At 40.7% G+C, this 11,029-nt stretch overlaps 1 protein-coding gene across 1 annotated transcript; it reads left to right on the plus strand.

Annotated features, from left to right (window-relative positions):
- Positions 1-224: 224 nt before the first annotated feature.
- LOC127770160 (L-type lectin-domain containing receptor kinase IX.1-like) lies at positions 225-3,460 on the plus strand. The gene is made up of 3 exons (XM_052295828.1): positions 225-1,053; positions 1,637-2,174; positions 2,854-3,460. Exons 1-3 carry the CDS (start codon positions 225-227, stop codon positions 3,458-3,460), a joined length of 1,974 nt encoding a protein of 657 aa, XP_052151788.1.
- Positions 3,461-11,029: the final 7,569 nt, after the last annotated feature.

An 11,029-nucleotide genomic window follows, 5' to 3' on the forward strand; every position in this document is an offset into this window, starting at 1 on the left:
TTACAAATATTTACTGACCTTATTAACCTGGTTGCTTTTAACGACGGCAATATTGTTTCCTTATTAGATGGTGTAACATCTAGCAAGGTGGAGTAATAGATTATTCCCCTGTATATACTAGTAACAAGCATACCCTCAGCGCGGCTGACAATTAATATATACTTAATTGGCTAGCAGCTAGGTAACTGGTGGTGGTGGCAATGATGCACCCTGAAGAAGCAGCAATGGGGATCGGCACGCCCCAACTCCTCCTCGTGGCCGTCGCCTTGGTTTTCTCAATCGCAGCAGCTGACTCGCCGGCGGTGTCCTTCTCCTTCAACTTCTCCAACCCATCCACCTACAACCAAGAAGCAGACCTCAAATTCGAGGGCGACGCGACCCCGCCGAGAGACGGGCTGGTCAATCTCACCTGCAGCATGGTGGGATGCAAAGGCCGGATGTCGTACGCTCAGCCGGTGCATCTCTACGACAACGCCACCACGGTGGTGGCCAGCTTCTCCACCAGGTTCACCTTCGCCATCATCAGGTCCGACCGCTGCAAAGGGGATGGCATGGCTTTCTTCCTCGCCAGTTACCCGTCAGTGCTGCCGCCGAGCTCATCCGGCGGCAGCCTCGGGCTCATCGCTGGCCCTGCCGCAGATGGCAAGACCACCGCCTTGGGCGCAGACCGGTTCATCGCCGTCGAGTTTGACACATACAATAACTCATTCGATCCCAAGGGAAGCAACGACCACATCGGCATCGACATCAGCTCCGTCCAGATGTCCATCAACACTACACTGTTGCCCAACTTCAGCCTCCACGGGATCATGACGGCCGACATCACCTTCGACAACCGCACACGGATGCTGGTTGCTTCCCTGTGGTGGTTGGACGACAAAAACGATCCATCCCCGACGAAGCCCGTTCAGGTGAGCACACAGCTTCCAGAGATTCAAACGTTGCTCCCGCCGGAGGTGGCCGTCGGGTTCTCGGCCGCCACCGGCTCATGTAGGGAGCTCCATCAGATAATGTCATGGACCTTCAACTCCACCCTTGCGCGAATTCACAAAGGTAAGTACCTATATAATAATTATTCAATCCATTGAAAAGCATATGCACTATATAATTATTCAATCCATTGGCTGGATAGTTCTTGCTGTATTTTGGTGGCAACGATGGATGAACATCAATTTAAGGTTGGATAGCTTTTGTGGAATTTTGTTGTCACAAGCAAATTCTAGGAACATTTGAACTGTAACTATGTGATGAATGCATGATTGCTTATAGCACTTTTCAGCTGGAAAGATTAGCAATCTTAATTATATAAGTTGAACTTATTCTGGTTAATTATTGTAACTAGCTAAGATTGCCATGCCATGTTATACACAATGTTCCCTACCATCCCAATTCCTTCCATGGGAACCTTTGTATCCCGATGGTTTTACAAAAGAAAACATAAGGCACTTTCTATTTCCCCGCACATTGTTTTCCCTTGGAATTGTTTCCTACGAATCTCTCTAGGGGAACAAACTTCCTACGGTTTAATGCCCTTTCTCGAGTATAAATTTTTTCTAGGGAACCTGGAGATTAATTTCTAGTAGTGAAGAAAATTTCTGAGAGAGACTGATGAAATTTGACGATGATTTGCTTGTAGAGCGAAACAAAATACCAGGCCTTCTTGGAGGATTAATAATAGGAGGAGTTGTTGCGTTGGCTCTAGCGTTGTGGTTCTTGCTGTCTTGTTGGAAATGGAAAAGGGTCCTAAATTTCTTTCGCAAGGGAACAGCCGGCGCCAGGAGGTTCGAGTACCGCGATTTGGCTACCGCGACAAAAAATTTCTCCGACGTTTACAAGCTCGGGGAGGGTGCATTTGGTAAGGTCTACCGTGGGTACCTACAGGAGTTGCACCGTGATGTTGCTGTGAAGAAAATCGTGAAAGAGCTCAACGTAGGACACAAGGACTTCTTCAGCGAAGTCACCACCATCAGCGAAGCCAGGCACAAGAATCTTGTTAAGTTCTACGGTTGGTGCATCCGGGGACATAGCTGGAACATCCTCCATTTCTTGTGTGGCTGGTGCTGGAGTATGGAGAAGAAGGAGCTTTTCCTTGTCTACGAATTGATGAAAAATGGCAACCTCCACGAGTACTTGCACGAGAGCAAGGTAACAGAAGTACAGTCATGGCGTACGAGGTATGTTAATTACTATTTTCATACTCAAATAGATATCGTTGTACAATATGTATGGTCAATCCCAGGACATAACAGGTGAAAACAAGCTAAATGTTAAAACCACGTGAAAATCATACTTAAAAATTTTATAAATTCTTTAAAAAAAATGTTAGAGATAGGTGTATATTTGAAATACATTCTCACCAAATCTTAACTTTATTTGAAATTAAAAAAGAAGACAAATTTCAGGTCAACAGTAACATAACATGACACTATTGACCTTAAATTTGTCATTTTTGTTTCTCTCAAATAAAGTTTGGACTTAAGACTTGGTGGGAATGTATTTCATATGTACACTTATCTCTAGTATTTTTTCATGAATTTATGAAACTTTTAGATACGATTTTCACGAGTTTCCAACACATTAAAATCTTGTATCTTTGATGGATGAAAACATATTAAAATTTGATGTATGAAAACGATACCAAGATATTAGATTTGTTATTGTTATTTTTTTTTGAACATATTAAACGCTGTGTCGATACCCAAGCTACAGTGCAGGATATTTTAGTTAAAGTAAATAAATGAGTACAGAGTAATTAATACTAGTTAAATTGCGACAGTTAGGAACTAATTAAGCATGCATATGTCTATCAATATATCTAGCTAATTGATTGTATCCGATTGATACGATGATCAGGTACAAAATAGCCAAGGATATTGGCTCGGCTCTATTCTACCTACATCACGACTGCAAGCCATGCATCCTTCACAGAGATATTAAGCCGTGCAATATACTCCTAGATGAGAATTTCAATGCCAAGCTTGCTGACTTTGGTTTGTCAAGGATCGCGAAAACAACTGTAGTAGGCACGGTGGAAGGGTATGTATTGACAACTGCCGCAGGACCGATAGATTACATGGATCCACAGTGCAAGAAACATGGCAAGGTCAGGATCGACTGCCCCTCAGATGTGTACAGCTTCGGCATTGTTCTGCTGGAGATCACGTGCACGGGCAAGTCCAGGGAGCAGATCTGCGGCCTGTACCGAAGCAAAGGTGATGTTGTCAAGGCTGCAGACACAAGGCTAGAGTTTGGTGGTGACTCTGAAAGGAGGAAGATGGAGCGTGTCATCGTCTTGGGGCTCTTGTGCTCTGCCTTTGAGACTCGAGATCGGCCGACCATGCAGCAGGCAATGGATGTCCTGGAGCGTAATGCACCGTTGCCTGACCATAACTTCATCACCAACTCTGCTTTAGCCTCATCAGACCATGATGCCTCCAGTGCTTCTGTTGCCAATATATAGCTACGAGGAGGCGTGCTACTCTTCCTTAAAATATTCTTCTACTCGATTCTGAACTTGTCTTTGTCAATAATTTGTTTGGGTTTGTTTTAAATGTTGGTTTTGATTTCATCTAATTACCCTTCAACATATAAACTATAAACTAAAATTATTTAAACCGTGTGGTCTTTAATTTATGAGAAAATATTGTGGCAACTGTAATATCACGAGTTTCGAATTAGTGTATTTGGGAAATATTAGAACAAACACGCAAAAATTCAACTTTTTGATTGTTGTTCGAATAGGTGATCAGGAATAGTGGATGCGTAGAGCTCGCTGAGTAGTGCAAAGTAGACTATAAGTTTATAGTAATCGGAGTCTGAACGAACTCCCAGGGATTAAATCAATGTGGGCCGTTCGATATTCATCAGAATATCTATTTAACCAACTGAAAAAAAAAAAAGAAAAGGGGAAGAGATCCATAACCCTGCAGCTGCTACAAGCCCTAGCCGCCATCACCCCAATCGCTGCTGCCGTCGCCGCAGGTTCAGCCATCGCCGTCCAGCGCCACTCCTGCTCGGCTCCTTCTTGGTGAGTGCTGCCGCCAATCCTTGCTACTGCTGCTGCCATCGATCTGATATGTTTCCATGTTGCGGCTGTTTCTGTTAACGTTCCTCGCTACTGCTGCTGATGCTAGTCTGCTGCTGTGCTTCTAGAACGAACCGAGAGGAGGAGGAGTTTCAGGAAGCAGGAAAAACAGGTGGAGAAAAGAAGGAAAAAGGGAAGAGGCAAAAGTTGGGGATTTTCTGCGTTTTCATAAATTGATCTCATATTTGATTTTTCTGCTCTGCAAGGGTAACTACCCTTAGTCCATACAAATACAATTTTCACGTGGGAATCGCTTAAATTGCCGGTTGAGTGGTTGAGTGTTTTCTTAGTCGCTGATTATGGGCTGACAATAGTATTTTCAAATCTGGTATTAAATCATCGGGATTCAGGTTAGTTGTTCTAAATAAAGTTTGTAGTCATCGTCGATATCTTTGTAAAGGCGCTGGTTTCGCTCGATTCTGATGAACAGTTTAGGAGAAACAACAAAAACAGTACTGCTGCCGGGACCAAAAATAGAGACAGCAATTCGTTTTTCCTTAATCTGAGACCTACAGAAGCATAACCCGATTTTTCGCCCAATATAAAAGTTGTAGATAATTTTGTCTAGATGATCTAAGTTGTATTATTTGCCAGATTCTGTTAGACGGTTTGCGAGTTACGCATTAAACAGTAATGGAACTGCTATATATTGTTTAATATAAATCGGTAAAATTTATATGTTCTAGGTTTCGATTTTAGTAATATCCCTTGTAACTATCATTAGTTGAATATATAGGTTAATGCATAAGGAGTCAGTCGGAGTTACGGTTTGCAAGATATGGATTTTTTAAGCTCGGAAAATGAGTTTCTTTAATTGCTCGGAATATTCCTTGCGGGGCCCACTGTCAGCGGCCGAGAGGGGTCGGCGCACGGTAGACTGGGTCTACCGAGCGCGCGGGTGTGGCGAGGTGGCAGACCCGGCCCACGGTCCATAGCTGGCGAGTGTGGGGCCCGACGGTCGATGACCGTGTGCGCATGGACCGTGTGCGTGGACGAATGGATAGTGTGGGGCCCACAGGTAAACAACTCATGGGTTAAGAAGAGGTTTATTTAGTTATTAGGTACATTGGGGCCCACTTTTCAGAGACAATTAGAGGGTTCAACATGGTGATTTCTGTTCAAACATGGGTCCCACACGTCATTGTCTCACCTCCTCCTGTCCATCTCTTTTCTTCTCTCTCGATTTCTCCTCTCACTCGATTCCCCTTTCTCCTTCAAGCGAGCGCCACTCAGCGGAGGATTCGGAGGGATGGGTAGGCGTGGGCCGACGGTCGGTGCGCGAGGAAAGAGAGGCGGCGCTCGACGCGGCGCGTCGGTGGCTTGGAGGAAGATGAAGACGGCGGCGACGGCGGCTGTCTGGCTAGGCGGAGGCGGCGCCCGCGCGGGCCGGCATGGCCGAACGCGGCGGCGCCCTCATCGTTGGTGGAGCTGATGGCAATGAGTGGCTCGGAAGGGGAGCAAGGGTGGTAGCGATTAGAGGGGCGAAAGGTGGGGATGGCGGGCATGGCGACTCTTGTGGCCATGGTTTTGGCGAAAGGAGAAGGAAGGAGAAGGCGGCGACAGGGGCGCGAGGACGGTGACGCGGCGCCAATGAGCTCGGCTCACGCTTTTGGCGTGAACGCTCGGATGTGGGAGATGGAGCGCGAGGACGCGAGGCGGTGGACTTGGAGCACCGGCATTGCCGTGGCGTGTGAAGGATGAATAGGGCATTGCCATGGCTGTAGAGGGGAAAAGTTGGGCCGTGGGATTGAAAGGGAAGCCCAACTGAATAGGGTATTGGTTGGAATTGTAAATGGATTGTGGACTTTAATTGTTCTAGGAGTTTGTATGTGGACTTGGAATGAGAGATATGAGATCTTTAATGCCACGAATAAAAATATGAATAAGAGCCAAATTTTGAAAATAGGTTTGTATTTAAATTAGGTTTTAAAAGAAGCGAAAATCGGGATGTTACATATCCATTATATTATTCTGAAATTAATTGTCAATGATCAAGGTGTTCTGTCGTTTCGTATCCAACAATAATTCATTTACAAAAATTGATCATTGGTTGCAAGCATATATGCTGTGGCATTTCACGATGCATATTTACTCTTTACACAAATATACAAAAATACACTTTGTTAGAGAAAACCTCAAAAGTCTTAGGTAATGATCAAATTGGGATAGAGGGAGTGGTTAGCTATACAGCTTTTTTTAAAGCAAAATCGGAATAAATTCCATTATGAAGAAAAAAAAAGGGAATCCCAATACTCGAAGCCACTGCACTAGGCTGAGTTCGTTGGGAGGTGTTGGGAATACCTCCCCTCCGCATGTAAAATGGAGCGATGAATTAATATATGATTAATTAATTACTCCATCCGTTTCATATTATAAGTCGTTTGATTTTTCTATTGTTCAAACTTCTTTAACTTTTACAATGTTTATAGAAAAACATACTAACATTTTAATACAAAACAAACATATTATAAAATTTATTCAATATTATATTTAATAAAACTAATTGTTGTGTCATAGATATTGCTATTTTTTCTATAAACTTGATCAAACCTATAGAACCTGTATTAAGAAAAAAGTTAAACGACTTATAATATGAAACTGAGGGAGTACTTAAAAATTTATAAAAATAGATTAATGTGATATTTTACAGTAACTTTTATATATTTTTTTCTAAAAAGACATATATGGTTGAATAGTTTGGAAAACATTCGTGCAAGAAATGAGAGAGCTAGAACACAGCCTAACCATCCTTTGTTAATTGTTAGGCAGTACTATCCTTGCCTCCTTGACCAGGCTAGGCATGCATGGCTTCTTCGAAGCTGGCACATCTTCAAAGCCGGTACATGAAGATGAATGGACTATCGTACACTCTGCCTAAAAATTGAATGCCCTCTCTTGTTGATAGCTTTCATCAATTGCCTCCCTAGTACTGTCCAAGTATTTTTGATTCCATTCCTCTTTTTCGCTGTTGCTCCTCACTGGGGACACATACGTTGAACGGAACAAAGTTAATTTGGTAGCTCTCTATCCGCAGTAATAAGCTCCTCTCAGGAAGTTAATTACTAACTTGTTTCAAAAAGAGTAAATTGCACCTACGGTATAACAATTTAGCACGTAGATGCGATATAGTGCAGGAACTTACGAATTGAACGTCCGAGTGCAACAACTTGACAAGTAGGTGGCTGAATACAGGAACTTGACAATTAAGTATTTTGGTACATCAACTTGGCTAAACATGTACTAGGTGAGTTTTTTTTTTCAAGATGTCAATATGTCATGACATAGCAATCTTATGGATATTACCTTATAAAATTAAATTTAATCTTTAATAATTACATTGCACATCCAATTTACATCACCAGGTTTGGACTTCTTGAATATGTATAACAGAAAATACTTGAGATAAATAAGTTGTCGCATCACTTCTTAACTTATTGTACCAAAATCGCACCCTCCTTGCTAGTTGTTGCAATTGCATGTTCACTTATAAAGTTCATATAATAAATTGAACCCACATGCCAAGTGTTTACACTATAACGCTCATTTCTCAAGTTCTTGCATTAAATTGCACCCACATACCAAGTTGATGCACCGTGAATGTAATTTACTCATATATCCTAGTTCTACGATAAATATATCTTATCCGCTCCTAAATTGCTATATTTTGGAAAGAAGATAGTAAAAACTATCTAACTAGAACTATTATATTTCTTTTGGTAGAATGGCACACCATTACCCCCCCCCCCCCCCCGAAAAAACACATATCTGACACTGGTACAAATTCAAATTTACAAGTGCTATTTCATCATACAAAAATATTACAGGTGACTTCTAATATGTATTAAATTCTAATTTCACTAAACTGCCGATCCAATATATGGAGAGGTTTTTGCAAAAAATATTACATGCAGTATTTAATATGCTATCCTTCTAATATCCATTAAATTATAGGCAAATTTTTACTACAAGGTACTCAAAATTTATATAAATTACTGATGGACATCGCATAAATGTACCATGACTTGAGGACACCTCCAAACACAAACACTAGTAATTTGCTGGAGAACAACACAACCATTATTTCATTTTTTTCTCATCCAATTGAAATGAGAAATTTTGTAAAAAGATAAGAATGCCACTTGGGCCACAAGCTTCTAACTTAACCCTGAAGATTATAATGTATATTTGTATTTGTAATGTACTTGACCAACTTTAATATGCCATTAAATTGAAGATCGAACAGAGAGACTTTTGATTTACGAGACCAATCGTATAATGAACAAATTATTACATATGACATATTTCATATGCCATTGAATGGAAGATATAATAGAGGCTTTCGACATAAAAATATATAAGTGCTGAAAAGCTAACAAGTTGCCATTACATTGAAATCAACTACAGTAGAAAGAAAAGGAAAAGTAGTAATCAATCCTTGAACATATAACACACACTAATTAAAAAACACCACAAATTTTTTGAAGTGACAAAATTTCAAGTATAACAACAATATAATTACACCGTAACTATATTATAAATTTTATATAACTCATATATATAAAAAATTATTAAAATATTACGTGAAACTTAATACATACAAAAGATATATGTAAATAAAAGTACACACATATAAGTTATAACATAATTACATTGTACACTACAACTATACTCTCCCTCCATTCCAAAATATAGGACATAACTATTTTTTAAAGATGTTTCATATTATAAGACGTGCATGCATGCATATAATTCATTAGCACCTCCGCTCCTCTAATTTATTATTTTTAAAATCCTATACAGTCTCAAGATTTCTAATTTCATTGGATGCATGCATTGTACTGGTTGGGATGATTTAAATGAGGAGGTGATAATAATTGTTTCTTAGCCAGATGACCTTTATCCCAAGGAGATATATTCCGGATGGGTTTGTGATACTGCATGAAGTTATGCATGAATTAGAGATAAAACAAGACTGGGGTAAATTTTAAAATAGATTTTGAGAAGACCTATGACAGAGTAAACTGACATTACCTGTATGAGGTGATGCAGAGGAAGAACTTTAATGACACTTTTGTCAAGTGGATTAAGAACATCAATGAGGGGGGTAAAGTAGGGATGAACATCAATGAAGAGGCAGGACCTTTCTTTAAAACCTATAGTGGGCTTAGGCAGGGAGACCCACTGTCACCTATTCTTTTCAATCTAGTGGGGGATGCACTTTAAGCTATACTAGAGGAAGCTTGTAGAAATGGAGTGTTGGAAGGGATAGTTCCTAATTTAGTGGAACGAGGCTTGACTCATCTTCAACATGCTGATGATACCATCGTATTCACTAGGGCAACAATGGATAATGTGTTGGTGGTGAAATTCCTCTTATTTTATTTCTAAGAAATGTCAGGCATGAAAATTAACTACCAGAAGAGTGAAGTTTATCATGAGGAACTAGGTCCTGATCTTCCAATATGCATTGATAACTCTAGATTTAGCGGAAACTTGACACACACGATCGGGCTTCCAATCTGCACGATCCGAACCCTGCAATCGCAACACCACGTCTCCTTCGGTTATCAACCGTGCTGAAACCCGGTTGATCTTGCCGAGAAGGCTAATCTCTGCATGCGAATTGAAAAACACTAGTAAGAACAAGTTAGATTGCAACTCAATTACATATGAATGATTAAGTACTTGAATTTGGGTTCCACAAACCAAACAAGTGGCGAAACTGCAACGACAAACCCTAAACTATGATAGCTACTGAATAAATATGATTTGGGACGTTCTAGGGTTGCCCTAGGGCACCACCCACTTGGGCTTAGCCCACAACACAATTACAAGGCCCAAGGGCCAAATCAGACTCGGACTAGATGAGGTACATGGCTTGTTTTACAGATTCCTGATACCCTAAGATGAATTTTGATGTGAGACCAAATCTATCTGAAATAGATTCCATAAGCTTCTAACAAGTACTCATAGGCCCCAAGATTCCTTGCGCTCGGTCTCTTTTCCTTTACCCAAGTAAGTACCTTTGCAAACGAAAGCACACAAAAGTCATGGTACAATATCCTTTCTTTAAATATATAACATGTAAATCGTTTGTAGAAAGTATGCACCTTTGATTGTTGAATACATAAGGTATCCATGATCATATCCGACCTAGTAATGTTCTTATCAGCTTATGTGATGGGGGTTGTTGACTTGCTGAATTGTAAAGTAGGGACTATGTCATTTACTTATTTGGGTTTGTCTATGGGGGTTGGAAAAGTTTGGAAAAAGGAGTTATTACCTGTGATGCAAAAAGTTGAGAAAAGACCAGAATCTTGGCATAGTGGCCATTTGTCCTTTGGGGGAGAGAGAGATTAGGATCAATTCTTGTATATTTAATATTCCAATGTTTGTGATGGGTTTCTATAATCTACTAGATGAATGTCACTAGAAGATGGATACAATACGGGAGAGATTCTACTAGCATGGGAGTGGAAAGAAAGAAAGTACCACATGTTAAAGTGACACGCTTTGTGCAGACCTAAAGATTTTGGAGGGATGAGTTTTCTGGATACTAAAACGATGAACATATGTTTGTTAAGCAAATGGATTATGAAACTTGAATGGGGATCACAAGATAGGAGTTGCACTTTCTTAAGAAACAAATACCTGGGTCAGGGTGGTTTTTTCCAAAGCCCAACTGATGGTGGCCGGTTCACAGTTTTGGAAAGGCTTGCATGAGTGCAAGGCATGGCTAGAGAAGTTAGTGGACAAACAAGTGGGCAAGGGGGAGGGGGCGATTGTGTCCTGGAAGATGCGTGCATTAGGAGAATTTCTCTGAACATTTTGTTCCCTTCTCTCTACAATGTCAGCACTCAACAAAATAAGTTGGTTAGAGAAATGTGGGATGGTAGTAAATGGACTCTACATTTCAGGAGAAACCTGAACAATTAGAAAAGGGAA

Source organism: Oryza glaberrima, chromosome 4 (assembly GCF_000147395.1).
Source record: "Oryza glaberrima chromosome 4, OglaRS2, whole genome shotgun sequence".
Lineage (NCBI taxonomy): Eukaryota > Viridiplantae > Streptophyta > Magnoliopsida > Poales > Poaceae > Oryza > Oryza glaberrima.

Excerpts from the sequence above, each read along its gene's own strand:
- LOC127770160 (XM_052295828.1), top strand. The coding sequence starts at position 225 with ATGGGGATCGGCACGCCCCAACTCCTCCTCGTGGCCGTCGCCTTGGTT. Across the intron at positions 1,054-1,636 it reads CCTTGCGCGAATTCACAAAG|AGCGAAACAAAATACCAGGC; the intron begins GTAAGTACCTAT and ends ATTTGCTTGTAG. Across the intron at positions 2,175-2,853 it reads GTACAGTCATGGCGTACGAG|GTACAAAATAGCCAAGGATA; the intron begins GTATGTTAATTA and ends TACGATGATCAG.